At 35.9% G+C, this 27981-nt stretch overlaps 1 protein-coding gene across 3 annotated transcripts in view; it reads left to right on the plus strand.

Moving 5' to 3' along the window:
- Window positions 1-27981, plus strand: part of VPS13B (vacuolar protein sorting 13 homolog B) — an 818081-nt gene that overhangs the window by 134006 nt on the left and 656094 nt on the right. For all 3 annotated transcript variants that reach the window (XM_065895774.1, XM_065895773.1, XM_065895775.1), the window contains exon 16: window positions 15838-16019. In XM_065895774.1, coding sequence (XP_065751846.1) covers window positions 15838-16019 — 182 coding nt within the window. The remainder of the gene's footprint in view (window positions 1-15837; window positions 16020-27981) is intronic.

Raw genomic sequence — 27981 nt, forward strand, 5'->3', positions numbered from 1 at the left:
CAATTCAGTGATTTTTGACAGATGTATGTAGTCATGTAGCCATCATCAAAATCAAGATATGGAACATTTCTATCACCCCCAAAATTTCTGTCTTGCATTCAGTTCCTTTTCCTGCCCCTGGAGTGTGTCAGCTTTTGGTGAGGGCAGTTGGCTCATGGTAAAGGTAATGGCCTATCTCGATTCCCTTGTTGTAGGCTGACCAGGGCATGATTGCCTGGCAGCTTGTTAGCTAGTTGCCCTGCGGATGCATCTTTTGCCCTGCATTCCTGCAGGAATGTTTGAAGCCGAAGAAGCCTGTCTGTGTGGTGCATTGCAGCACTCTGGCACCTGGCATCTGAGCTGTGGGACTCAAGCAGCCAATGGAGAGCACGGAGATTTCTTGCCGCAGCTGCCATAAAAATTTCTTAAAAACAAAACAAAAAAACCCTTGGAGAGCTTGACATGTGTCCCTTGAAGTTGGGTGGCCACAACAACTATGTATGTCTCATATGTAAACAACTTCTAAAAGTCAAAGTCTGACTGGAGCTGCTCGTGTAAAAAGAGAAACACGAAGTCTGCAGAAGTCTGCAGTAGGAATGAGTCACTCATCTACCACGGGCGACCAGAGGTGCTTGTTTTTCAAGAGTCAGTCATGGCCCCTGCAGAACTGAGCTAGAGCTGAGTCCTCCTAAAAGGAACCCCACATTCGAGGCCTAAATGGATGGTGGATGTCAACTCAGTAGAGCGTCTTTTTGCAGTAGAAGCCAGGAGCTGAGGGAGGAGTCGCCTATGAGGAGAGAGTCGACTGTGGGAGGTCACAGGTTTTAAAAAAATATTTCAACCAAGAGCAACTTCAACAGAGAGTTTCTGATGGCAGTACCAGAAGGTTCTTCTACGCTTTCCTTTAAAATGGTAAATGACTTGATGAGCAACATTTTTAATGCAGAAAAGCGACACCTGCCAACAAGCTGTGAACAAACCAGCGCTAAACATGCAAGGTTATGCAGACGCCAAGAACTAAACTATGAATTCCTAGCTTTAAAAATTTGAACTAAGGTTTCTGAGTGGAGAGCCTGTCGTTTTTCTGTGAGACTCATCTAGGTCTTATTTTCTGCGTGAGTAGAGGGCACTGGTGGTCTTCTAATGTCTAGGTCAGTGCAAGGCTAAATACCAAGACTTTATGAATAATTAAGGGCTTCCTATCAAAATGTTTGTTCAGCTTAAGGACAAAGGGTTTCTGTTTTCTGGTTTTAAGGAAGAATGCAAGGGTTTGATTGGCATAGAAAGGAATGTGGGGACATTGCCGAGAGGGATCCAGGGGGAAGGGCCCTCACCTCCACGGTCAAGTGCCAGCAGTTGATCTGGGCCAGTGCCCAGGAGCCCCAAATCTGCCTCTAGTCTGGGGAGTTTTTTGGGAAGTAGGATTGGGCCTTTAAGACAATCTTGTGTGTACCTTGTCTGCTAAACTGACGATTGTTTACTAATACTCTTGCCTAAGTTATTTCACAAGGATTGCTCCCTGCTACACAGTGTTGAAATTACATTCAGAGATTTAAGAAAAAAAAAAAAAGAGACATGAAGAATACAGCTACAAGTAAATAGCACTTATCTTTGTACTAGTTAGATTTTTCCCTTTGATTCTTTTAGCAAGGGCACAAAGAGCATGCAACATATGTTAACAACTGGAAAGTGTTGGTCCAATGAGAACAGGTTTCCTTCGATTTTGCTTTTGGAAAATTTGGTATTTTCAACATGCAATTTTATGATCAGTTGGGTATAAAGTTGTATAGGTAATTATGATCCATCTATTTCCCTTGTTAAAAGTTTTAAACTTAGTAAAATTGTTTAGTGGTAGCCAAATGAACATTTATAATTCCTTCTTAGATTATTGCCTTTAAATTTAAATTTCGGCACTGTAGAATATGACTATAAGACTTACATCTCTTTCTATGAGAAGAAGAATATTAATAGTAGCCTTTTCTCAGTATTTGGTTTTACCTATGTACAACAGTGGGAGACATTTTGTACTGTCTCGATGTCAGTATATAATATGACAACATGTTATATTAGTGACAATATCTTTTAAATACATCTGTGTTTCATTATTTTTTTAGAACTGAAACTTGAGTATATTCAAAAGAATTCTAAGTTGTTAGTATACAGTGTATTTATTAAAAGAGAAATCTCTTGGTTAGAAATCACTAAATTTAGTCTAAGTGTTGTTTTTGTTTTTAATAATTGCCTCTGAATTTCTTTCCTGTGTTTGATGATTTAATCTCTTTTAATATACTAACTTGAAATATAGGAACAAATAATCATTGGAGGTCCCTGTGCTCAAAAGATCATACAGTGCATAGTTAGTAGAAGAAGAAAATCTCCAAGAACAGCATTTAATACTCTTGTGTAGCATTTTGTACTTATTCCTCTACATACAGTGATTTATTTGAATCTCACAACCAACCTTTGGAATAAACAAGTCAGGTATTATTATCTCTTTTATAGATATGGAAATGGAGGATTAGGGAAGATGATACTATGGATCGAGAAAGATGAAATCACTTGTTTCAGTTGTTCCAGAGGTCTAGTTTAGTGTTGGTGTTGGAGCCATTAATAGCATGTTGGTAGCTATTAGCAAGTTCTTGATAATAGGTTTGATTGTATTCTTTATTATGATTTATAACTTAAAAAAATATTTCCAGTTTCCTAGATGAATTTGTTAATACTTAGCACTTTTTAAGTTTCAACTGGTTAATTAGTCATTTGTTTGTTTTAAAAATAATTTTTTGGTAACTATCATGTGAGAATTGTTGTGTCATAGGCCTTGGAGTCCCATTATGAGTAAGATATGGTCTTTGCTTTCCCTAATTATGTCTTTCTCCTGCCTAAAATACTTTGCTTCTCATAGCTTTTGTGGTAAAGATTAAGATCTTTAAAACTTTCAGTGATGTCCTCCATGGTCTAGCCCCTTCTTGGCTGTCTAGATTCATCTGAGTATCTTCCTCTCTATCCTCTCCCACCTCCTTGCCTTTTTCATTGTTTCTTTTTCAACCAAGTCTTTCACCATATTGTCTCAGTAATCAATAGCCTAAATAATTTTTACTTACTCCTCAGATATTGGTCCAATTGATATTTTCTCTGACTAGATCACATCTTCCTAATATATTCTTCTTTTTTAAAAAAATTTATTTTATTTATTTTTATTTTTGGCTGTGTTGTGTCCTCGTTGCTGCGTGTGGGCTCTCTCTAGTGCAGCGAGCGTGGCCTACTCTTGGTTGCAGTGCGTGGGCTTCTCATTGTGGGTGGCTTCTCTTGTTGCAGAGCCCGGGCTCTAGGCATGCAGGCTTCAATATTTGTGGCACGTGGGCTCAGTAGTTGTGGCTCGTAGGCTCTAGAGGGCAGGCTCAGTAGTTGTGGCGCACAGGCTTAGTTGCTCTGTGGCATGTGGGAACTTCCTGGACCAGGGCTCGAACCCATGTCCCCTGCATTGGCAGACGGATTCTTAACCACTATGCCACCAGGAAAGCCCCCCTAATATTTTCTTTAATGGGATATTTTTCCTATTTTTCACTGTAGTTTTCATAGAGGTGATTTTTACACTGTTTTTTGTGATTATTTAATAGCTTTTTCCATTCTTTTTACATTAAGTTCAGTAAGGACCATCTCTTTTTCTGTGGAGGACATTTATCTTCAAAACCTTGAAACTATGGAAAGCACAAGTAAATACTTATTGACATGCACTTGGTAATTTTTTCAGCCATTTTTGTGCTTTTTGGTGGTCTGATTGATTAGATTTTAGATTGTATGCTCTTTTGATAACCAAGTTTTTCTTCTTTTTACATACATAATATATGTAAAATGTGCCCTTGGCCAAAGCAAACACCAATGACTTTAATTACTTACTGAAATTGAACTAAAATTTTAGTGATTTCCCTAATCAGAATTCTCAAGGTAATATTTGAAAGTTTTTAATTACATATATAAGATATATTGCATGAACACACTTCCTCTCTCTCTCTTTCCCTGAGTAAACATTTTTACTTAAGTAGATGAACTGTCTATATTGAATAACTTGTCTGGGAGATGATGAGATTAATGAAGAGATAACATTTTCCTCCTTTTGTATTTAGTTTGTTTGCTACCACCTGTAGTTCATTGTAAGATTTTGAACTTTATATATTATAATAATCAAGGCATTCATTATATTTTTATTTTAGTGATAGACAAATTTTACTTCTCATTTTTTCTGTCCATTTGTTATCTAATATTTAAGTTCAAATATTTACTTCAGAAATTTGAAAAATGATAAAATATTTTCAAGTCTCAACACAGCAGGATATAATTTGTATTTTACAGCTATTGGCAAATGCTAAAATTATTTTAATTAAATAAATATAACAGTTAATATTTGTAGGGATGTTGAGAAAGCAATACACTGATACACTGCCTATGAATGTAAATCTTGATTCAGACAGCAAAATGTGAAGCATGCATTAAAGAGACCACCGTGGAAGAATATGTACTGATGTACAAAGATCTTGATCACTAGGACATATTGCTTAGTCATAAAAAGCAGGCTGTAGGGCTTCCCTGGTGGCGCAGTGGTTGAGAGTCTGCCTGCCGATGCAGAGGACATGGGTTCGTGCCCCGGTCCGGTAAGATCCCACATGCCGCAGAGCGGCTGGGCCCCTAAGCCATGGCCGCTGAGCCTGCGCGTCCGGAGCCTGTGCTCCGCAACGGGAGAGGCCACAGCAGTGGGAGGCCCGCGTACCGCTAAAAAAAAAAACAAACAAAAAAACAGGCTGTAGACTTTTAAATATATATATATATCTCCATTAAAATTATAAGTGTATCTATGAATGCATAAAATCAATAGAGGTCTGTATGCTGAATTCATTAAAAGTGGTTATCTGTGGGGAGTGGAGTGGGATCAGGAGGAGGAAAGAGGAGCTTTAACCTTTCATTTTACCTACGATTTAGGTCAAAAATTTTTTTCCCCTTCCACGAGTATTGATATATTGCATAAGTTGAAGAGTTGTTGTGTGCAGAACTAAATACACATTTCTTAGTTTTTTAAACTGCTTTCATTTCTCAGTTGAGTTAGTGACTTTTGTACTTATTTTATTTTGGAAAAAGTGATCTAATCTTATTTTACTGTACAGGATATGAGTAATAACAAAAATACATTTTTGGAACCAATTTGTACATTCAGACCTTGCATTTGGGGACTCTGTATAAATCTTTAGATCCAGCTGTTGCTGAGGATATTCTTTCAGTTGCTGTGAGGTGTGTTGATTTTAAAAGAATGGATGGTTGTTCCTGAAGTGTATGTATGGCAAAAATTTTATAGTACTGCTGTGAGTGTGAATGGATTGTTTAAGTTAATTCCTTTGCATTGAGGAATAAGAATGACTTCCATGTTTTTTATTTAAAATTTCAAAAGAAGAATTTTTTTTTATAGCAGTGCCAGATTGGTCCAAAGCTTTTGTCAGCTCCGTATTGTAATTTGTCAGCAAATGGAACAGACAGAATCTTTTAAAGTGTTTGTTAATTAGGGCATATTCATTTTCAGTCTTCGTTACTACACAATCAAGACCTACTTGTTTCTATTTCCTTAAACTTATCCTGGAGTTTGTCCAAGTTGAGTTTTAATGAGTTGTTTATCCTGCTAGTTACATTAGGATTTATTTTTCCCTAGAGAGTAATGTTTGAATTGATAGTTTTTTAAACCTATTCTGTAATATGAACATATGTTCAGACTAGGATTTCTGGATATATGAAATAGGCATTTGTTAAATAAATTATTTTATTTTCACCAACTTAACTGTTAAAATGTAGGTTTAGTGATATTTCAAAAACATGAGGTAAGTCCAGAAGTTGTTAGATAATTTTAGTATGAATTTTATTGAGCTGTTTTATTTTAAGTCGAGTTTAAATAAATTTGTAGTGGTATAAATCACAAGGAAAATTTTACTTTTATTGTTTATTTTCATTGACTTTTTAATGAGCCCCCCAAATAGCTTAAAGTTGTAAAAGCTATTGATTAAAAATTTCTGAGGCAAATACAGTATGATGGTATGGTTTGATGAAATGGATACATAGGTGTTTATTATTTTCTATACTAGTTAACCTGTTGGAAATATCTCAGCATTGACAAAAACAAAAGAGGAAAAAACCCCTCTTCATTGATATTGTTATACTAGCAGGTACATTCTATAATCTACCATCTATTGCCAAATCATTTATAAATGGTTTATTTTAGTTCAAATGCTACTGGAATATTAAACAGAAGTATAATAAAATGTACTTTTATTTGCAGTCAGTTATAGCTGGAAAATAAAACAAACCACAAAAACATGCCATACGTGTATGCTATAATTTACTTGTTTATTGTTGAATTCTGGCTTTTGTAAAGTGAGTTATTTCCTTTGATGATAAATTGAACCTGAAGGAGAGAACTGTCCCCTACTCTTGGGCAGTATTAAAATGTAGAATAAATTAATCTTTTTGAATTTGCATATATTTAAGTTTTTATTCAAGTCTGTGTTATCCATTTGGGAATCATTTTATGTGACATTTGATGGCTTGAAAGAGTACCATATACAGTAGCTGAAGTTTTTATGAAATAAGTAAAGACCCACTTGTGAAAAGAATCCTGACTGTAATTTTGCCTTATAAGTAATTATTGCTGTAGTTACAAGAACATGGCTCTTGCTACACCATAGGACTTCCTAAACACCAAGGAATATCTGACTAAAGATAAAGTGGCTAGATTAATTATACATTTTTATATTGTAGGTTTCCAATGTCTGTTCTGTTTACTTAGTATCACTACTGGTAAACTGTTGTGCTTTTGTTTTTGTTTTGGTCAAGAATTTTGAACAGAAATTTGAGAACATAGTAGAAAGAGAACCACCACTCAATTTTTAAACCTGTAATAAGAGATAAGAAAGTGATGTAAACAATGGCCACAATGTTAGAAAAGCAAAAGGAACCAGTAATGATAATGAAATATAATTTTATGAATTAGATTCTATTGTTTTTTCTCCTGCCTCATTTGATCTCTATTATCTTACCTGCTTGGTTTAAGGAATCTTCTATTCAGTGCATTTAAAAAATTTATTTAAAAAGATTTAAAAAGAGATTTTTGGCCCCACTGCATAGCATGTAGGATCTTAGTTCCCTTACCAGGGATCAAACCCACGCCCCCTGAGTGGAAGCGTGGAGTCTTAACCACTGGACCGCCAGGGAAGTCCCTTCAGTGCATATTTATTTCCTTGTCTATTTATTACAATCCTTTGATTTTGTGGCAAAATGTGACCAGGCTTGTGGATTGAACGGTAAATCTAGGTAGAGCCACATATTGCTATTAAATATTTGAGAGCTGTATGGACAGGGTGGTAGATGTGTTAATGTGTAACTGTATATTTAAATTATGAGGCATGCTAATTAAGAGAGACAGGTGATCCCAGGGTTTTGTTTTTATTTTGTTATTTTCGAGTAAGAAAGGGCAGTCGTTAGTTGCTTGGACCAGTGTTCCTAGGAACAGAGTTCTGAATACTTCAGGGAGGTTTTAAATTTTAATTGAGATAAAATAGCATAAATTTACTATTATAATTATTTTAAACTGTACGATTCATTGGTTTTTAGTATATTCACATTGTTGTGCAGTCATCATCACCATCTAACTCCAGAGTATTTTCAAAACTCCAGAAAGAAAACCCTGACTCTATCTGTGATTCTGGATGGAGAATGCCACATACAATATGTGGCATTTTCTGTCTAGCTTCTTTTACTTAGCGTGTTTTCAAGGTTTCTCCATGTTGTGGCATGTATCAGTACTTCATTACTTTTTATGGCCAAATAATAACTACTTTATAGTGACACACCACATTCTGTTTATCCATTTATCAGTTGCAAGTTTGGGTTGTTTCTACTTTTTGGCTAATAAAAATAATGCTGCTTTGAACATGCATATATGAGCTCCAGTATGAACAGCATTTTCAGTTCTCTTGGGTATATACCTAGGAATATAATTGCTATATTTACCTTTTTGATGAACTGCCAAATTGTCACAGACAGTGGTTGTACTGTTGTATACGTCTACCTCCAATGTATGAAGGTTCCAATTTCTCCCCATCCTTGCCAAGACTCATTATTTTCTGCTTTTTTTTTCTCTTTCTTCTCCTATTATGTCTATCTTAGTGGGTGTGAAGTGGTATCTCTTTGTGGTATTGCTTTTCATTTCCCTAATGATGTTGAGCATTCTTTTAAGTGCTTATTGGCCATTTGTGTAACTTCTTTGGAGAAATGACTGTTTATGTGCATTTTTAAATTGGGCTGTATATCTTTTTGCTGTTGAGTTGTGGGTATTCTTTGCATATTCTAGGCACTAGATCCTTCGTAGATATATGATTTGCAGATGTTTTTTGTCATTTTTTGTGTTGTGTTTTCACTTTCTGGATAGTTTCCTTTGATACACAAAAGTTTTAAATTTTGATGAAGTCCCATTTATCTGTTTTTCCTTTTGTTGCTTTTGTTTTTGGTATCATATTTAAGAAATTGTTCTTTAATCCAAGATTGTGAAGACTACACTTATGTTTCCTTCTAAGATTTTATGGTTTTAGCTTTTTGACCAATTTTGAGTTAATTTTGGTATATGGTGTGAGGTAGGGGTCTAAGTTCATTCTTTTGTATTTCAATATGCAGTTGTTCTAAAACCATTTGTTAAAAAGACTGTTCATTCCCCACTTATTGACCTTGACCATTTGTCAGAAGTCCATTGATCATAGATGTATGGGTTTATTTCTAGACTCTCAGCTCTAGTGCACTGATTTATATTTATATGTGTATTTGATTGCTGTACCTTTGTAGTAGGTTTTGAAATTGGGAAGCATGAGTCTTCCAACTTTGTTTTTCTTTTTCAGGATTGTTTTGACTATTCAAGATTCCTTGTAAATCCATATGAATTTAATTAGTTTAGGATTAGTTTAATCATTTATTCAAAATAGATGGGATTTTGATAGGGATTGTATTGAACCTATAGCTGAATTTGGAGAATACTGTCATCTTAACAGTATTAAATTTTCCAATCAATAAACATGGGATGTCTTTCCATTTATTTAATCCCTTCTTTAATTTCCTTCAACAGTGCTTTGTAGTTTTCAATGTAAAAGTCTTACACTTCTTTGGTGAAATACTTATTCCTAAGTATTTTATTCTTTTTGTTGCTATTTTAGATGGAATAGTTTTCTTAATTTCCTTGTCAGATTGTTCATTTTAAGTGTATATGGGTATAAAACTGATTTCCATGTAGTTACCTTGTATCTTGGAACTTAGTTGAACTTGTTTTTAGCTCCACTCATTGGTGTGTGTGTGTGTGTGTGTGTGTGTGTGTGTGTGTGTTTATAGTTTTCAAGGTATGAGATCATGTCATCTGTGAGTAGTGATAGTTTTACGTCTTTTTCTACAATCTGAATGCCTTAAAAATTTTTTTTGCCTGGTTTCGTGGCTGGAACCTTTACTGCAATGTTGAATAGAATGGCAAGAGAAAAATACTTAACTTCTTCCTGATCTTGGAGAGAAAGCTTTCAGCCTTTCACCACTAAGTATGATGTTAGTTGTGTGTTTTTCATAAATGTCCTATATCATATTGAGGAAGTTCTCTTTAGTGTGTTGAGTGTTTTATATTATGAAAGAGTATTGGATTTTGTCAAGTACTTTTTCTGTGTCAGTTGATATGGACATGTTTTCTTCCCTCTTCTTTCTATAAATATGATGTATTGCATTGAGTTCTTGAGCCATTCTTTTATTTCTGGGATAAATTTCAGTTGTCATGGTGTATAATGCTTTTAATCTTCTTCCAAATTTCATTTACTGGTATTTTACTGAGGATTTTGCATTTATGTTCACAAGGGATATCGATGTGTAGTTCTCTTGTGTTGTTTTTGTCTGGCTTTGGAACCTGGGTAATACTGATGTTATAGAAGAAATTGGGAAGGATTCCCTTCTGTTCTTTTTTGCAAAAAGTTGAAGAGTACTGGTATTTTTTTCTTCTTTAAATGTTGGTAGAATTCACAAGTGAAGCCTTTTGATCCTGGACTTTCCTTTCTTGGGAGATTTCTACTTTGTTTTTGAAGAATAGTTAAGTCGGAATTATAATAATTATTTTTGAAATAAATTTATTTATTTATTTATTTATTTATGTTTGGCTGCATTGGGTCTTCGTTGCTGTGTGTGGCCTTTCTCTAGCTGTGGCGAGCTGGGGCTACACTTCATTGCGGTGCACTGGCTTCTCGTTGTGGTGGCTTTTCTTGCTGCATAGCACAGGCTCTATTTGCACGGGCTTCAGTAGTTGTGGCACGTGGGCTTCAGTAGTTGTGGTTCGTGGCCTCTGGAGCACAGGCTCAGTAGTTGTGACGTATGGGCTTAGTTGCTGCACGGAATGTGGGATCTTCCCGGACCAGGGCTCGAACCTGTGTCTCCTGCATTGGCAGGTGGATTCTTAACCACTGTGCCATCGGGGAAGCCCCGGAATTACAATTATTAATTGACAGTTCTTTCTTTCAGAACTTTGAATATTTCGTCCCACTGCCATGTGGCCTCCATGGTTTCTTCTAAGGAATGTCTTCAAAGCTCAACCAGGCAGTTTTCAACTCTGCCACCTTTTCTTGTTGTGCATACCCTGAAAGTCAGCCAGAAGTGAGAGCTTAAGGCCTTTCTCTTGTCTTTTCTCTGCAACTGCACAGTGCTTAGCATGTGTGTGGCCTTCCGTATTCCCAGGAAGATGTCTGAGCTTTTCAGTGTTTTTATTCCTGAAAGCATAATTTTCCAGCCTTTCTAAGATTTTGGTTAGTCTCTTTTTTTCCCCCTTGTCTTGTCTATCTATTATTCCAGGCAGCAAGGACTATTGCAGTACATTTGCCTGTAAATGTTTTCTACAAATGCTCCTGGGTAGTTGTTTTAGTATTGGGAGAGTTCTGAATTAAGAGAGAGAAAGCAGTTGGTCCTCCAGGTAGCCACCAGACAGGTCAGAACGAACAACCACAATTTCTTTTTTTAAGTTCATAAATTTATTATTTGTTAATAAATCTGGCAGTCATGGCTGTTAATTTTTCAGCCATACATATGAGACCAAGAAGTACCAGAGCTCTTCCACTGACTTGACATTGAGATCCTACAAATATTTATATCTTTTAGGAATGCAGAGACGTCAAGTAACAGTTTATCAAGAAGTACAGGTTGTACTGGGGATAAGGGCTATTTGGTACCACTGCTGAGCCTGGGGGCCAGGGGATGTAACATGGGTAAATAAAAATACCACAGAGTTCACTGTTCCTACTGAGATTGAGCTGTTTAAAAATTTTTTTAGAATTTTACTTTATTTTTACTACGTGTTCCCGTGTTTGTTGCAGGCTTTTGGTTAGTTTCTAGAGTTCTGAGAAAGTTGATTTTTGACAGTTTTTGCCAGCTTTTGTGTTGCTTTTATGGAGGGACAGACTTTCAGTATACCTTACTTTACCGTCTTCGTTGATACAATTCCTCTTTTGGAGGTTTTAAGTGAAGTTTATTTCTTTTTGTTTTAATTTAAAAATGTTTTAAATTGAAGTATAGTTGATTTACAGTGGTTCAGCATAGTGATTCAGTTGTATAATATGTGTGTGTGTGTATATATATATATATATTCTTTTTCAAATTCTTTTCCATTATAGGTTATTACAAGATGTTGAATATAGTTCCCTGTGCTATACAATAGGTCCTTGTTGTTTATTTTATATATAGTAGTGTGTATCTGTTAATCCTAAATTCCTAATTTATCCCCCCCTTTCCCCTTTGGGAACCATAAGTTTGTTTTCTATCTCTGTGAGTCTATTTCTGTCTTGTAGATAAGTTCATTTGTATCATTTTTTTAGATTCCATATGTAAATGATATCATGATATTTGTCTTTCTTTGTCTGACTTAAAAGTGAAGTTTATGTCTATGAGAAGGTAAGAAATCATTTGATAATTCAGTGTCGGAGCAGGGAGTGGAGGTAGTTTGTTACATTGATAATGCTCATTTTTAAAACATTTTAAAAATGTTTTATGAAATTAATTCATTTTGACATAGTTTGTGATTTCTATAGTCCATTCTTGAAGTATTGCAGTTTCTTAAATTCTTTTTTTTTAAAATTTTTTCAGGCTTTTAATTAATTAATTTATTTTTGCCGTGTTGGGTCTTCGTTTCTGTGTGAGGGCTTTCTCTAGTTGTGGCAATCGGGGGCCACTCTTCATTGCGGTGCGCGGGCCTCTCACTATCGCGGCCTCTCTTGTTGCGGAGCACAGGCTCCAGATGCGCAGGCTCAGTAGTTGGGGCTCACGGGCCTAGTTGCTCTGCGGCATGTGGGATCCTCCCAGACCAGGGCTTGAACCCGTGTCCCCTGCATTAGCAGGCAGATTCTCAACCACTGCGCCACCAGGGAAGCCCCCTCTTAAATTCTTTTGAAAAAATAATGATATATATTTCTCAAAGGACCAAGCAAAACAATAGAGACATTTATATAGGGAAAAAAGGGAAAAGATCACATAAAGTCATCCTCTGTTATCATCTTCCAGCAATGAATATTATCAATAATTCTATCCAGAATTTTTTATCTCAACATACAAACACATGCAGACATACTTTTATGTGTGGGTAACCCACCACTTCCTGCCATTACATGGAACCATATTATAATGCAGCTACATACATTTTTACCATATTTCAGCATATCCTTTCGTATCAGTAGGTTCATCTAACTTCATTCTTTTTAATATCTGAATAGTTTTGCATCAAGTCAATGTGTCAGAATTTATTCAATGATGAGATTTTCTCAGGTTTAGGCTATTTTAAATAATGCTGCAAACACTGTCTTTGTGTAAGTATTCTTGCAGGCTTGTGTGAAAATTCTTTTCAGATAGATTCCTAGAAGATGAGTTAGAGTCTGAGAGGTCTTGCTAATCTGAGAGGTTAAAAGAGTCATACATTGTTTTAGTTTGAATTTCCCTTTTTACTGGTGAGGCTTAAGAGTCTTTTCATGTTTATGGGTCATTTCTAAATATAACACCTGCATTTTTTCCTCAACCATTTTAGTGTATCTCACAGGAACCTGTACATAACATTGTTATAGCACTCATTATGTTAAATTATAGTTACTGGTTTACTTGTCTCACAACTAGATTCTGAATTCTTTGAGTGTAAAGGTAGTGCCTGTATCTTCAGTTCCTAGCAAAGAACCTTGTATCTGTTAAGCTTTAAATATTAGATGTAATTGATTTTCACTATAGTCATCTGTGGTAGATTGGGCAGGGATAATTACACTTGCCTTTTAAAGAGGGAAGTGAAGCTCAGAGAAGTTATATATATCTTTTTCCTAAAAACATGAAACAAATAAGTGATTTCGCCAGAATTGGAATTGATATTTTAAAAATTTCATGTCCTACTTCTAGTACCTTATATGAAAAACTTTGAAAATGAGGTTAAAGAGATTTAAAAATAAAAGTAAATTCAAGGAAAGTGAACCCTATGGAGTCAGACTTTGATGCAGTCTCAGATGAATGGCTGTGTAAAGCCTATTCAGGTAATTCTTATGGATAAAAACCATGGAAAACCAACTTAATTAGTGAATTAGGTTATTATCAAACTGCTGCAACCACACTGCCTTCCTTGCCATTGCTTGGACTTGCCAGGTTCAGTCCTACCTCAGGACCTTTTCACAGACTGTTCATCTGCCTGAATCACTCTCCAGAGATACCCACACAACTGTCACTTACCTCCTTCAAGTCTGCTCATGTCTTGCTTGGAATTAAACCTATCCTTTTAATATGACCTACCCACCATATATGAAATTGCTCCCTCTTCAGTAGTTCCTATTCCATGCTCTGTTTTTCCATTCTCTTTTTCTGTTTCCAAGAGCATTTCTCTTCTAACTTCCTTATATCATTTGTTTACTTACATTGATCAACTTTTTAATTTGTTTCCTGTCCCCATTAGAATATAAACTGTGAGGACACTGGGATTTTAATTTTCTGTTTTGTTCATTGATGTTTTAAAACGGCTAAGATACTTCCTAGGTAGCTAGTGCATGACTGCTACAGAATAGGCAATTAATAAATATATGCTGATTTTATAGATTTTCTAGAGAACAGCTTTAAAATGAAGCTTGAAGACCAGCTAGGCCTAATCTGAGACCTAAACAGAGTCCCAGCAACATTATAGCTCATTTTTTTTATAGACCTAGGAACTGCAAAGTAAAAATCCAGTCTTAACTTTGAAGGATATTAGGTTTATTAGCAAGGTGGTTCTCAGCTGCAGTAGCAATCTTGAAAGATGACTGAAATTAAAAGTATACCTGGAAAATACAAAGGTAACCAATTGACATGAGACTCTGTCCGTATCTCAACTGTATAGGACTATTGCTTGAAATTCCTTTATATTCTTCTTACGGTTAAATAGTGCACATACGCTGATTGTTTATACTAGTCTGTAGTGGACAGGTGAGAGGATAGTATAAAACAAGGGAAGTTCTGGAGAAGGACTGGTTCCTCCATGTTACATTTATTGGAATGAATGTCCATAGAATTTTTTTCTTTATCTGCTCTTTTCTCCAGGAACACTGTTTCTGTCATCCATATCAGTGTCCTTTTCTAAAATCATTTTATACTTTTTCAAAAGTTTTATCTTATGTGACTTTCTGAATTTTATCTACTATGTTCTTAATTGTATTTTATGTTTTTAATTTCTAAATATTTGAGGATTTTGCAGATACCTTTCTTTTATTAGTTTACAGTTTAATTCCATTGTGATCAGCACATATACTCTGATTTCAGTCCTTTTAATTTTATTGAGACTTGTTTTTTTAAATGTAAATTGGTGTAGCCACTGTGGAAAACAGTGTGGAGATTTCTCAAAAGGCTAAAACTAGAACTACCATATGACCCAGCAGTTCCACTCCTGGATATATATCCAAAAAAATAAAAACACTAATATGAAAAGATATGTGCACCCCCGTGTTCATAAGCAGCATTATTTACAGTCACCAAGATATGGAAACAATGTACATGTCCATCTACGGAGGAATGGATAAAGAAAATGTGTGTACACACACACACACACACACACACACACACACACACACACACTGGAATACTACTCAGCTGTAAAAAAGAACGAAGTTTTGCCATTTGCAGCAACATGGATCAACTTGGAGGACATTATGCTAAGTGAAGTAAGTCAGACAAAGACAAATACTGTATGATATCATTTATATGTGGAATCTAAAAAATACAACAAACTAGTGAATATAACAAAAGAAGCAGACTCACAGATATAGAGAACAAAATAGTGGTCACCAGTGGGGAGAGGGGGAGGTACAAACTATTGGATGTAAAATAAGTTCAAGGATGTATTGTACAGCATGGGGAATATAGCCAATATTTTGTAATAATTGTAACTGGAATTTAACCTTTCAAAAGTGTATAAAAAAGGGAATAAGGCAGATCTGTTAGTAAATCCTATTTTAAGTGTTAATTAGTATTATTTTCACTGTTATTTTTGATGATTGACTTGATTTAAAAAGTATAATGCTTGAGCTGAATATATGTGTATGAATGTGTGTGGACATTATTTTAGTTTGTATTTTTATTTTTTATTATTGTTAGAGGTTCTGAAATAGTGAAACATATTTAAAGTTAGTAGAATTGTGTATCTCTTTGATTTAATTCTAATTAAAATAATTTCTGTGTATACCTTTTCTTCCCTTGCATCCTAATTTACTTTATATGGTGTTGTTTATAAATGTTATTTAATATATTGTTTGTTATGCTTTGTATTTTCTTATGCAGGACCAAAAGATCTCAGATTGCTATAACTGAAGGTATATTTGAACTTCCAAATCTCACAGTTCAAGCTACAAGAGCACAGACACTTCTGCTGCAAGCAATTTATCAAAGTTGGTCTCATATTGGAAATGTCAGCTCTTCAGCAGTGAATGAAGCTTTGATGAATGAAGTTTTCCAAACTGTAGGTAAGAACACACTCTTCTTGACAAGTGTATGGAAAACTCTTATTAGAGATGACTAATATTTTATCATTCAAATTCATGTGTATAGTATGATCAACTTAAATTGTAGTGTATTTCTATGAAAGCAGATTTTTATAGCTCCTGTGTAAAATCCAAGATATGAGTTAAGGCATTCAGTTTTGTTCTCTGCCACCAACTTGTGGATATATTTTGTAGTTGCAAGAGATTATTTTTCACCAGCTCCTTGTACAATTCATCCTTTGGCCTTACTTGGATAACTTTTGAGGGGATCAGTCTGTATGTTTGAAATGGTAACCAAGTCAAGTATAAATACAATATGTTTGATTATGCTGGTAGAGTGGAATAAAATTCTTAATTATAGTACTTTAGCAATTCATAAGCAAGTTAATTATTTTAATGTGGAAAATATTAGTCTTACACCCTGAATGAATGAATTAACTATGGAAAATTAAAAATCTGCTTTGATGCCAGTTTATTATCTTCATCTTATCACTCACTTTGTAGATAAACAAGAAAAATTGCAGAAGGCTTGCTTCTTTTAGTTGTTTCAGCTCAAAATAATGTTACTTTTGCAGTGACACAAAAAGGATATATTTTTATTAAGTGCAATCATGCTTAAAATGATAACATTATTTTTATCTTATACCTCATTTGTTTATTAAAATAAAACTGGTTTTGTTGTTATATGATGCTTTCTAAGGTTTTAAGTTTAGACCTTACTATGGGGAATATCTTATAAATTCTTAAAAAATGCATTTTAATTAGAGCCTTTTCATTTGATATAGCCATTGCCTAATGTAAAATTGTACAGTTGTTTTGGAACAGGTTTTTAGGATTCTGTAAAGAAATGATGGGACAAATGTTTCATTTGTTTAGAAGTTCTTAACTTGGGGCTTATGAAAGGGCTTCGAATTCTGTGAATACCCTGAAATAGTGTGCAGATCTTATGTGTGTATAAACATATACTCCTAAGGTCACACATATTTATGTTCTCTTTTTTAATTGATTCTTTTATTAAATGTAGTGAGTCTATTCCTTAGAGAGTCTTTTGACACATCTATTTTTTCTTATATTAACATAGTTACAAATAGTTTTTGTTTGGTTCATATCTGATGTAATTCCTTTTGCATTCTTTACTTAAAACCTATGTGTTTTTATCTTTAGGTATATGTCCTGGAAATAACATATAACTAGATATTATAGATCAAGTTTTCTAATTTGCCTTTTAGCTAGTAAATTCAATCCATTTATACTTGTGACTATAGTTTCTTTTTGTCTTTGTTTCTATCATGTTACTGTTTTGTTCCCTTTTATACTGATATAGCTACACTACTTTTTAAAAAATTGCTATTATTTCTTACTTAATATCCTCTTTACACTTGTTTGGAATTTGCATACTCCTATTGAATTATTATTTTTTAAATTTTTTAATTTAATTTAATTTTTTTTATACAGCAGGTCCTTATTAGTCATCCATTTTATACACATCAGTGTATACATGTCAACCCCAATTGCCCAATTCATCACACCCCCACCCCCACCCCCCCCGCAGCTTTCCACCCTTGGTGTCCATACGTGTGTTGTCTACATCTATGTCTCAACTTCTGCCCTGCAAACCAGTTCATCTGTATCATTTTTCTAGTTTCCACATATATGCGTTAATATACAATATTTCTTTTTCTCTTTCTGACTTACTTCACTCTATGACAGTATCTAGATCCATCTACGTCTCAACAAATGACCCAATTTCATTCCTTTATATGGCTGAGTAATATTCCATTCTATACATGTACCACATCTTCTTTATCCATTCGTCTGTCGATGGGCATTTAGGTTGCTTGCATGACCTGGCTATTGTAAATAGTGCTGCAATGAACATTGGGGTGCATGTGTCTTTTTGAATTATGGTTTTCTCTGGATATATGCCCAGTATGGCACTGCTGGCTCATATGGTAATTCTATTTTTAGTTTTTTAAGGAAACTCCATACTGTTCGCCATAGTGGCTGTATCAATTTACATTCCCACCAACAGTGCAAGAGGGTTCCCTTTTCTCCACACCCTCTCCAGCATTTGTTATTTGTAGATTTTCTGATGATGCCCATTCTAACTGGTGAGAGGTGACACCTCATTGTAGTTTTTTTTTTTTTTTTTTTTTTTTTTTGCGTTACGCGGGCCTCTCAATGCTGTGGCCTCTCCCGCCGCGGAGCACAGGCTCCGGACGCGCAGGCCCAGCGGCCATGGCTCACGGGCCCAGCCACTCCGCGGCATGTGGGATCTTCCCGGACCGGGGCACGAACCCGCGTCCCCTGCATTGGCAGGCGGACTCTCAACCACTGCGCCACCAGAGAAGCCCCTCATTGTAGTTTTGATTTGCAGTTCTCTAATAATTAGTGATGTTGAGCAGCTTTGCATGTGCTTCTTGGCCATCTGTATGTCTTCTTTGGAGAAATGTCTATTTAGATCTTGTGCCCATTTTTGGATTGGGTTGTTTCTTTTTTTAATATTGAGCTGCATGAGCTGTTTATATATTTTGGAGATTAATCCTTTGTCCTTTGATTCGTTTGCAAATATTTTCTCCCATTCTGAGGGTTGTCTTTTTGTCTTGTTTATGGTTTCCTTTGCTGTGCAAAAGCTTTTAAGGTTCATTAGGTCCCATTTGTTTATTTTTGTTTTTATTTCCATTGCACTAGAAGGTGGATCAAAAAAGATCTTGCTGTGATTTATGTCAAAGAGTGTTCTTCCTATGTTTTCTTCCAAGAGGTTTATAGTGTCCAGTCTTACATTTAGCTCTCTAATCCATTTTGAGTTTATTTGTGTGTAAGGAAGTGTTCCAATTTCATTCTTTTACATGTAGCTGTCCAGTTTTCCCAGCACCACTTATTGAAGAGACTGTCTTTTCTCCATTGTATATCCTTGCCTCCTTTGTCATAGATTAGTTGACCATAGATGTGTGGGTTTATATCTAGGCTTTCTATCTTGTTCCATTAATCTATGTTTCTGTTTTTGTGCCAGTACCATATTGTCTTGATTACTGTAGCTTTATAGTACAGTCTGAAGTCAGGGAGTGTGATTCCACCAGCTGCATTTTTTTCCCTCAAGACTGCTTTGGCTATTCGGGGTCTTCTGTGTCTCCATACAAATTTTAAGATTTTTTGTTCTAGTTCTGTAAAAAATGCCATTCGTAATTTGATAGGGATTGCATTGAGTCTGTAGATTGCTTTAGGTAGTATAGTCATGTTCACAGTCCAATCCAAGAACATGGTATATCTCTCCATCTGTTGGTATCATCTTTAATTTCTTTCATCAGTGTCTTATACTTTTCTGCATACAGGTCTTTTGTCTCCCTAGGTAGGTTTATTCCTAGGTATTTTAATTATTATTGTTGCCATGGTAAATGGGAGTGTTTCCTTAATTTCTCTTTCAGATTTTTCATCATTAGTGTATAGAAATACAAGAGATTTCTGTGTATTAATTTTGTATCCTGCAACTTTACCAAATTCATTGATTAGCTCTCGTAGTTTTCTGGTGGCATTTTTAGGATTCTCTATGTACAGTATCATGTCATCTGTAAACAGTGACAGTTTTACTTCTTCTTTTCCAGTTTGTATTTGTTTTATTTCTTTTTCTTCTCTGATTGCTGTGGCTAGGACTTCCAAAACTATGTTGAATAATAGTGGCAAGAGTGGACATCCTTGTCTTGTTCCTGATCTTAGAGGAAATGCTTTCAGTTTTTCACCATTGAGAATGATGTTTGCTGTGGGTTTGTCATATATGGCCTTTATTATGTTGGGGTAGGATCCCTGTATGCCCACTTTCTGGAGAGTTTTTTCATAAATCGGTGCTGAATATTGTCAAAAGCTTTTTCTGCATCTCTTGAAATGATCATATGGTTTTTATTCTTCAATTTGTTAATATGGTGTATCACATTGATTGATTTGTGTATTTTGAAGGATTCTTGCATCCCTGGTATAAATCCCACTTGATCATGGTGTATGATCCTTTTAATGTGTTGTTGGATTCTGTTTGCTAGTATTTTGTTGAGGATTTTTGCATCTATATTACATCAGTGATATTGATCAGTAATTTTCTTTTTTTGTCGTAGTATCTTTGGTTTTGGTCTCATGGTGATGGTGACCTCATAGAATGAGTTTGGGAATGTTCCTTCCTCTTCAATTTTTTGGAAGAGTTTCAGAAGGATGGGTGTTAGCTCTTCTCTAAATGTTTGATAGAATTCACCTGTGAAGCCATCTGGTCCTGGACTTTTGCTTGTTGGGAGATTTTCAATCACAGTTTCAATTTCATTCCTTGTGGTTGGTCTGTTCGTATTTTCTATTTCTTCCTGGTTCAGTCTTGGAAGGCTATACCTTTCTAAGAATTTGTCCATTTCTTCCAGGTTGTCCATTTATTCTTGTTTCTTGAGGTGGGGTTGTATAGCTGTAAACTTCCCTCTTAGAAAAGCTTTTGCTGCATCCCACAGTTTTTGGGTCATTGTGTTTACATTGTCATTGTCCCTAGGTAATTTTTGATTTCCTCTTTGATTTCTTCAGTGAACTCTTGGTTATTTAGTAACGTATTGTTTAGCCTGCATGTGTTTGTGTTTTTTACGGTTTTTCCCCTGTAATTCATTTCTGATCTCATAGCGTTGTGGTCAGAAAAGATGCTTGATATGATTTCAGTTTTCTTAAATTTACTGTGGCTTGATTTGTGAACCAAGATGTGATCTATCCTGGAGAATGTTCCATGCGCACTTGAGAAGAAAGTGTAATCTGCTGTTTTTAGATGGAATGTCCTATATGTATTAATTAAACCTATGTGGTCTATTGTGTCACTTTAAGCTTCTGTTTACTTATTTATTTTCATTTTGGATGATCTGTCTATTGGTGTAACTGAGGTGTTAAAGTCCCCCACTATTATTGAGTTACTGTCGATTTCCTGTTTTATAGCTGTTAGCAGTTGCCTTATGTATTGAAGTGCTCCTATGTTGGGTGCATATATATTTATAATTGCTGTATGTTCCTCTTGGATCAATCCCTTGATCATTATGTAGTGTCCTTCCTTGTCTCTGGTAACATTCTTTATTTTATTTATTTATTTATTTTTTTGCGGTACTCGGGACTCTCACTGCTGTGGCCTCTCCCGTTGAGGAGCACAGGCTCCGGATGCACAGGCTCAGCGGCCATGGCCCACGGGCTCCGTCTCTCTGCGGCATGTGGGATCCTCCTGGACCGGGGCACGAACCCACGTCCTCTGCATCGGCAGGAGGACTCCCAACCACTGCGCCACCAGGGAAGCCCACATTCTTTATTTTAAAGTCTATTTTATCTGATATGAGTATTGCTCTTCCAACTTCCTTTTTTTTTTGGGGGGGCGGTAGGCGGGCCTCTCACTGCTGTGACCTCTCCCGTTGTGGAGCCCAGGCTCTGGACGTGCAGCATCAGCGGCCATGGCTCATGGGATGCAGCCGCTCTGCAGCATGTGGGAACTTCCCGGACCAGGGCATGAACCCGTGTCCCCTGCATCGGTAGGTGGACTCTCAACCACTGTGCCCCCAGGGAAGCCCGTTCCAGCTTTCTTTTGATTTCCATTTGCATGGAATATCTTTTTCCATCTCCTCACTTTCAGTGTGTATATGTCCCTAGTTCTGAATTGGGTCTCTTGTAGACAGCATATTATGGCTCTTATATTTGTATCCATTCAGCAAGCCTGTGTCTTTTGTTTGGAGCATTTAATCCATTCACGTTTAAGGTAATTATCGATATGTATATTCCTATGACCATTTTCTTAATTGTTTTGGGTTTTTTTTTTTTTTAATAGGTCCTTTTCTTCTCTGTGTTTCCCAGTTAGAGAAATTCCTTAATCATTTGTTGTAGAGCTGGTTTGGTGGTGCTGAATTCTCTTTGCTTTTGCTTGTCTGTAAAGCTTTTGATTTCTCCATGGAATCTGAATGAGATCCTTGCCAGGTAGAGTAATCTTGGTTGTAGGTTCTTCCCTTCATCACTTTAAGTATATCATGCCACTCCCTTCTGGCTTGTAGAGTTTCTGCTGAGAAATCAGTTGTTAACCTTATGAGAGCTCCCTTCTATGTTATTTGTCATTTTTCCCCTGCTGCTTTTAATAATTTTTCTTTGTCTTTAATTTTTGCCAGTTTGATTACTATGTGTCTTGGCGTGTTTCTGCTTGGGTTTATCCTGTATGGGACTCTCTGCTCTTCCTGGACTTGGATGGCTATTTCCTTTCCCACGTTATGGAATTTTTCGACTCTAATGTCTTCAAATATTTTGTCCAGTCCTTTTTTCTCTTTTCTCCTTCTGGACCCCTATAATGCAAATGTTGTTGCGTTTAATTTTGTCCCAGAGGTCTCTTAGGCTGTCTTCGTTTCTTTTTATTCTTGTTTCTTTGTTCTTTTCCACAGCAGTGAATTCCACCATTCTCTGTTCCAGGTCACGTATCCGTTCTTCTGCCTCAGTTATTCTGCTTTTTTTTTGCCGTACGCAGGCCTCTCACTGCTGTGGCCTCTCCCGTTGCAGAGCACAGGCTCTGGACGCACAGGCTCAGCGGCCATGGCCCATGGGCCCTGCTGGTCCGCGACATGTGGGATCCTCCCAGACCAGGGCACGGACGAGTGTCCCCTGCATCGGCAGGCGGACTCTCAACCACTGCGCCACCAGAGAAGCCCAGTTATTCTGCTTTTTATTCCTTCTAGTATAGTTTTCATTTCAGTTATTGTATTGTTCATCTCTGTTTGTTTGTTCTTTAATTCTTCTAGGTCTTTGTTAAACATTTCTTGCATCTTCTCGATCTTTGCGTCCATTCTTTTTCCGAGGTTTGATCATCTTTCTGTATCATTATTCTGAATTCTTTTTCTGGAAGTTTGCCTATGTCCCCTTCATTTAGTTGTTTTTCTGGGGTTTTATGTTGTTCCTTCACCTGGTACTTAGCCGTCTGCCTGTTCATCTTGTCTGTCTTTCTGTGAATGTGGTTTTTGTTCCACAGGCTGCAGGATTGTAGTTCTTCTTGCTTCTGTTGTCTACAGTCTAGTGGATGAGGCTATTCCTATTGAATTATTATTTTTATTATTTTTTAACATCTTTATTGGGGTATAATTGCTTTACAATGGTGTGTTAGTTTCTGCTTTATAACAAAGTGAATCAGCTATACATATACATATGTTCCCATATCTCTTCCGTCTTGCGTCTCCCTCCCTCTCACCCTCCCTATCCCACCCCTCCAGGCGGTCACAAAGCACCGAGCCAATATCCCTGTGCCATGCGGCTGCTTCCCACTAGCTGTCTACCTTACGTTTGTTAGTGTGTATATGTCCATGACTCTCTCTCGCCCTGTCACAGCTCACCCTTCCCCCTCCCCATATCTTCAAGTCCGTTCTCCAGTAGGTCTGTGTCTTTATTCCTGTCTTACCCCTAGGTTCTTCATGACATTTTTTTTTCTTCTTAAATTCCATATATATGTGTTAGAATTATTAACTTAAGAAATAACTGATGCTGCCTTGGAAAACAATTTGTTAGTTCTTGAACAAGTTAAATGTAGAATTATATAACCCAGCAATTTTACTCCTATAAATACACCCAAGAATTGAAAACATATATCTACATAACATCTTGTACATGAATTCATAACATTATATTTTCCTTTTTGCATGCAAAAGTATTTATTTATTTATTTTTATTTAAAAAATTATTTTAATTTTCGGTCATGCCACGTGGCTTGTGGGATCTTAGTTCCTCAACCAGGATCAAACCCACGCTCCCTACTTTGGAAGCACTGGACCACCAAGGAAGTTCCAAAAGTATATATTTTTAATAATAATTTTATATATTTAAGGTATGCAACAATTTAAGAATGTTTTGATATACATGGTGAAATTATTACCAGGGTCAAGCTAACATATATATCTCCTCACATAGTTACATTGTTTTCCTGTGGTGAGAGCACCTGAAATTTACTCTTAACAAATTTCCAGTGTACGTTACAGTATTAAGTAAAATCATCATGCTGTACATTAGATTTCTAGAACTTATTCTACATAACTGCAATTTTGTACCCTTTGACCAACATACCTCATTTCTCCCACTTCCTGGCCCTGGTAAACAGTATTCTGGCCTCTGCTTCTATTAATTTGACTTTTTAGAGTCCACATATAAAGGATTTCACATAGCATTATTCTCAATAGCCAAAAGGTGGATAGAACACAAATGTCTTTTAACCGATGAATGGACAGACAAAATGTGTTATATCTTTACGATGGAATATTATTCAGACATAAAATGGAATGAGGTACTGATAACATGCTGTGGATGAACCTTGAAAACATTATGCTAAGTAGAAGAAGCCAGATGCAAAAAGTCTCATATTTTGATTCTAGTTTTACGAAATGCTTAGCATATACAAATACACAGGTACAGAAAGTAGATTAGTGTTTGCCAGAGTCTGGGGAAAAGGAGGAATGGGGAATGACTGCATGAGTTTCTTTCAGATTGATGAAAATGTTCTCGAATTAGTTAGTAGTGACGTTTTCACACTTGTGAATATGCTAAATTCTACTTAATTGTACACTTTAAAAGGGTGAATTTTGTGTTATATGAATTTTATCTCATTTAAAAAATGTTTTAAATTGATGTATATTTAATTGGACTAAATTATGTGTTGTGGTCTGAATGTGTCCCGCCAAAATTCATATGTTGAAATTCTAATGCCCAATGTGATGGTGTTAGGAACTGGGGGGGCATTTGGGAGTTGATTAGATCACGAGGGTGGAGTCCTCACACATGAGATTAATGTCCTTATTAAAAGAGGCCACAGAAGAACTCCGTTGATCCTTCTGCCATCTGAGGACCCAATGAGAATTTAGTAGTCTGCAGCAGGAGGAGGTTCTCACCAGAACCTGACCATGCTGGCACCCTGATTTTGGACTTTCAGCTTCCAGAATTGAGAGAAATAAATTTCTCTTGTTTATATGCTACTCAGTCTGTGGCATTTAGGTATAGCAGCCCTAATAGGCTAAAGCATTATGTTATTGCCATTGTTATGGCCGTTATTTTATGTGGAGTTACTGTACAAAAGCTTTTCTTTCAGATCCTCACCCATAATGCCTATAGTGAAGCCTTCATTGGCAATAACATTTATCACTGTTGGAAAGTATCTAATTCATGTTTTTGTTTGTCAGGTTTCTGTTTTCTGTGATATTTTCTCCAGAGTTTTTGTTTCTTTGTCTTTTTTTTTTTGGTTTACTGTCTCACAGTGTTAATCTTCCTTTATTTAAAATTTTTGTTTTTTGTCAACTGGCTTAGATAGCCTAAAAATTCATATTAAATTTTGATGGTGCTTAGTTTATAATTTTTGTTCTGACAAACTAATTCCATATTTCCTTCTTTGAATTTATCAAATGGACTGTGTTATGCGAAAACATTTTTTAAAAAATTTCTTACTCTGAAAATATTCTTTCCTAATAGAATGCTGGCATAGGTCTTAAAAAATGGAACAGACAAGTAATCACAGATTAAGTGATTAATAACCTGATGTTCTGACAGTGAGAAATCTAAAATTAGTAGAACAAATTTTTTGGAGATTAAGGGAGTTGAGGAAAGTGGAACAATGTTAGGAAGATTCATCTTTTTGACAAGGAATCTTATTTTTATCAAATGAAGCAGCTATAAAATTTGTCATAGATGAATTACAAGAATCAGCTAAAATATTTTTAAAAAGCTAGATTTCCAAGTGTCTAGTTTTCTTATGTCTTCTTTTGCCCCCCCCCCAATCTTATTCTGTTTATCTTAGTCTTAGTACAGTGCTTGCTTATATTGTCCTCTAAATTTTCTGTCTTAAGATCCAGGAAATATATATTTAAGGTATAAAGTTGTTAGCATTTTATTATATTACATCTGTGGCCGGTCAGTAGACAACCCTCAGCAGTGTTAAGCTTTGTTTAATGTGTTTGGTTTAACCAGTGATCCTTTGCTTTACATTGCAACTAGTTCTCATTTACTATATTAATGGAGTGATTATGCAGGCTCTGTATGTTTTTAGACTTCTCAGACTTATATTCTGATAATGTTTGGAAGAAGAAACATTCTTCTATTTTACAGTTGACTCTAAGCTAAGCACTTGTCTTCAATGTTTCTGCCTCACCTTCCATCATAATCTTTTGCCCCAGCCTACCTTCCTACTTCTTGCTATCTTGTTATTGATAGTTACTAATGCATAGCATCCAGTTTTCTCCTGTCCATGGTTCTAGTGGCTTTTCCCTCTGTATCTACTGAGCATAATTCTGACTTGATAGAATTCTCCTGTATTATCCTTTTTTCTTTAATAGCTGTTTCTTTAACACAAGTCAACACAGTTTTTTCATTTGGATTAAACACTGTGGTATAGTCTGTGTGTTCCTTAAAAATTACATTCTCTTCCACATTCATGCCTTTGCCAAGGTTTACCCCTCTACCATATGCCAGAAATGCTTTAACTTGGTTTCTCTTCTCCTTCCCATTCCTTCTGTTCAGTCTTTTTTTCCAAACATCTTTATTGAGATATAATTCATCTACCATATGATTCACTTTTTTTTGGTATGCAGTATTTGGCTTGTTGTATATTCAGAGTTATGTATTCATCACCACAATCAATTTTAGAACATTTTCACTGCCCCCAAAAGAAGTCCCACATTCTTTAGCCATCACTCCCCAAGCCTTCCATCTCCCCAAGCCATAAGCAAACACTAATCTGCTTTTTGTCTATATGGATTTGCCTATTCTGGACGTTACATGTAAATAGATCATGTAAAATACAGTCCTTTGTGACTGTTTTCTTTCACTTAGGGTACTTTTTTGAAGTTCATCCATATTATAGCATATATGAGTTTCTTTTTATTGTCAAGCAGTATTCCACTGTATGTATATACCATTTTGTTCATCCATTTGTCAGTTGATGGACTTTTGGGTGGTTTCTACTTTTGATATTTATGCATGATGATGCGATGAACATCCATGTACAAGTTTTTGTGTGGACATATGCTTTTATTTCTCTTGGATGTATTTCTGGCAGTAGAAATGCTAGGTCATATGGTAACTCTAACCTTTTGAGGAATTGCCAGGGTGTTTTCCAAGGCAGCTGTACCATTGTATATTCCCACCTGTAGTATATGAGGATTCCGGTTTTTCCCACATTTTCACCATAATGTTATTACCTGTCCTTTTGGTTCTGGTTTGTCCTAGGGGCTATGAAGTAGCGTCTCATTGTGATTTTGATTTGCATTTCCCTCATGTCTAATGGTGTTGGCTCTTTGTATATCTTTGTGGAGAAATGTCTGTTCAAGTCCTTTGTTCATTTTTGAATTGGTTCTTTTATCTTTTTGTTTTGAGAATTCTTTATATATTCTAGATACAAGTTCCTTATCAGATACATGGTTTGTGAATGTTTTCTGCAGTTCTGTGGGTTGTCCTTTTACTTTCCTGATAGTGATCTTCTAACTTTTTCACCTGTAGCCTCAAGTACATCTTTACATTGGACCTTGTTATCATTTATCAATAGAAATGCTTTGTTTCTTCTTTGTTCCTGATCCTGCTTCTTGATCTTCATCATTACTTTTAGCCCTTTTAATTCTTTCAGCCTTTTTAATATCACAGAATCCTCACTGCTCTTGTTACTCAGCTTGATTCCTGAGGCCGGCAATTTCAGTGATGCTACCCTTCTAGATTCATTTCTTCCTTTCTCCTTTCATCTTTGGTTTCTCTGTGCCTCTTCTGCAACATGTTCTGCTTCCAAATAAGAAACTTCTGTGTGTCCTACCTCTTCAGTCACCAGAACAACACTGTGCTCTCTGAACTGAACTGTTACTTATTTTGAGGACTTTTAGGAAAAATACATTTATAATTGAGTTCTTGTCTTACCATTTCATTAAGTGTAGATTGTAACTTATTAGTTGCCTTTGAAATCAAT

The sequence above is a fragment of the Phocoena phocoena genome, chromosome 17, assembly GCF_963924675.1.
Source record: "Phocoena phocoena chromosome 17, mPhoPho1.1, whole genome shotgun sequence".
Taxonomy (NCBI): Eukaryota; Metazoa; Chordata; class Mammalia; order Artiodactyla; family Phocoenidae; genus Phocoena; species Phocoena phocoena.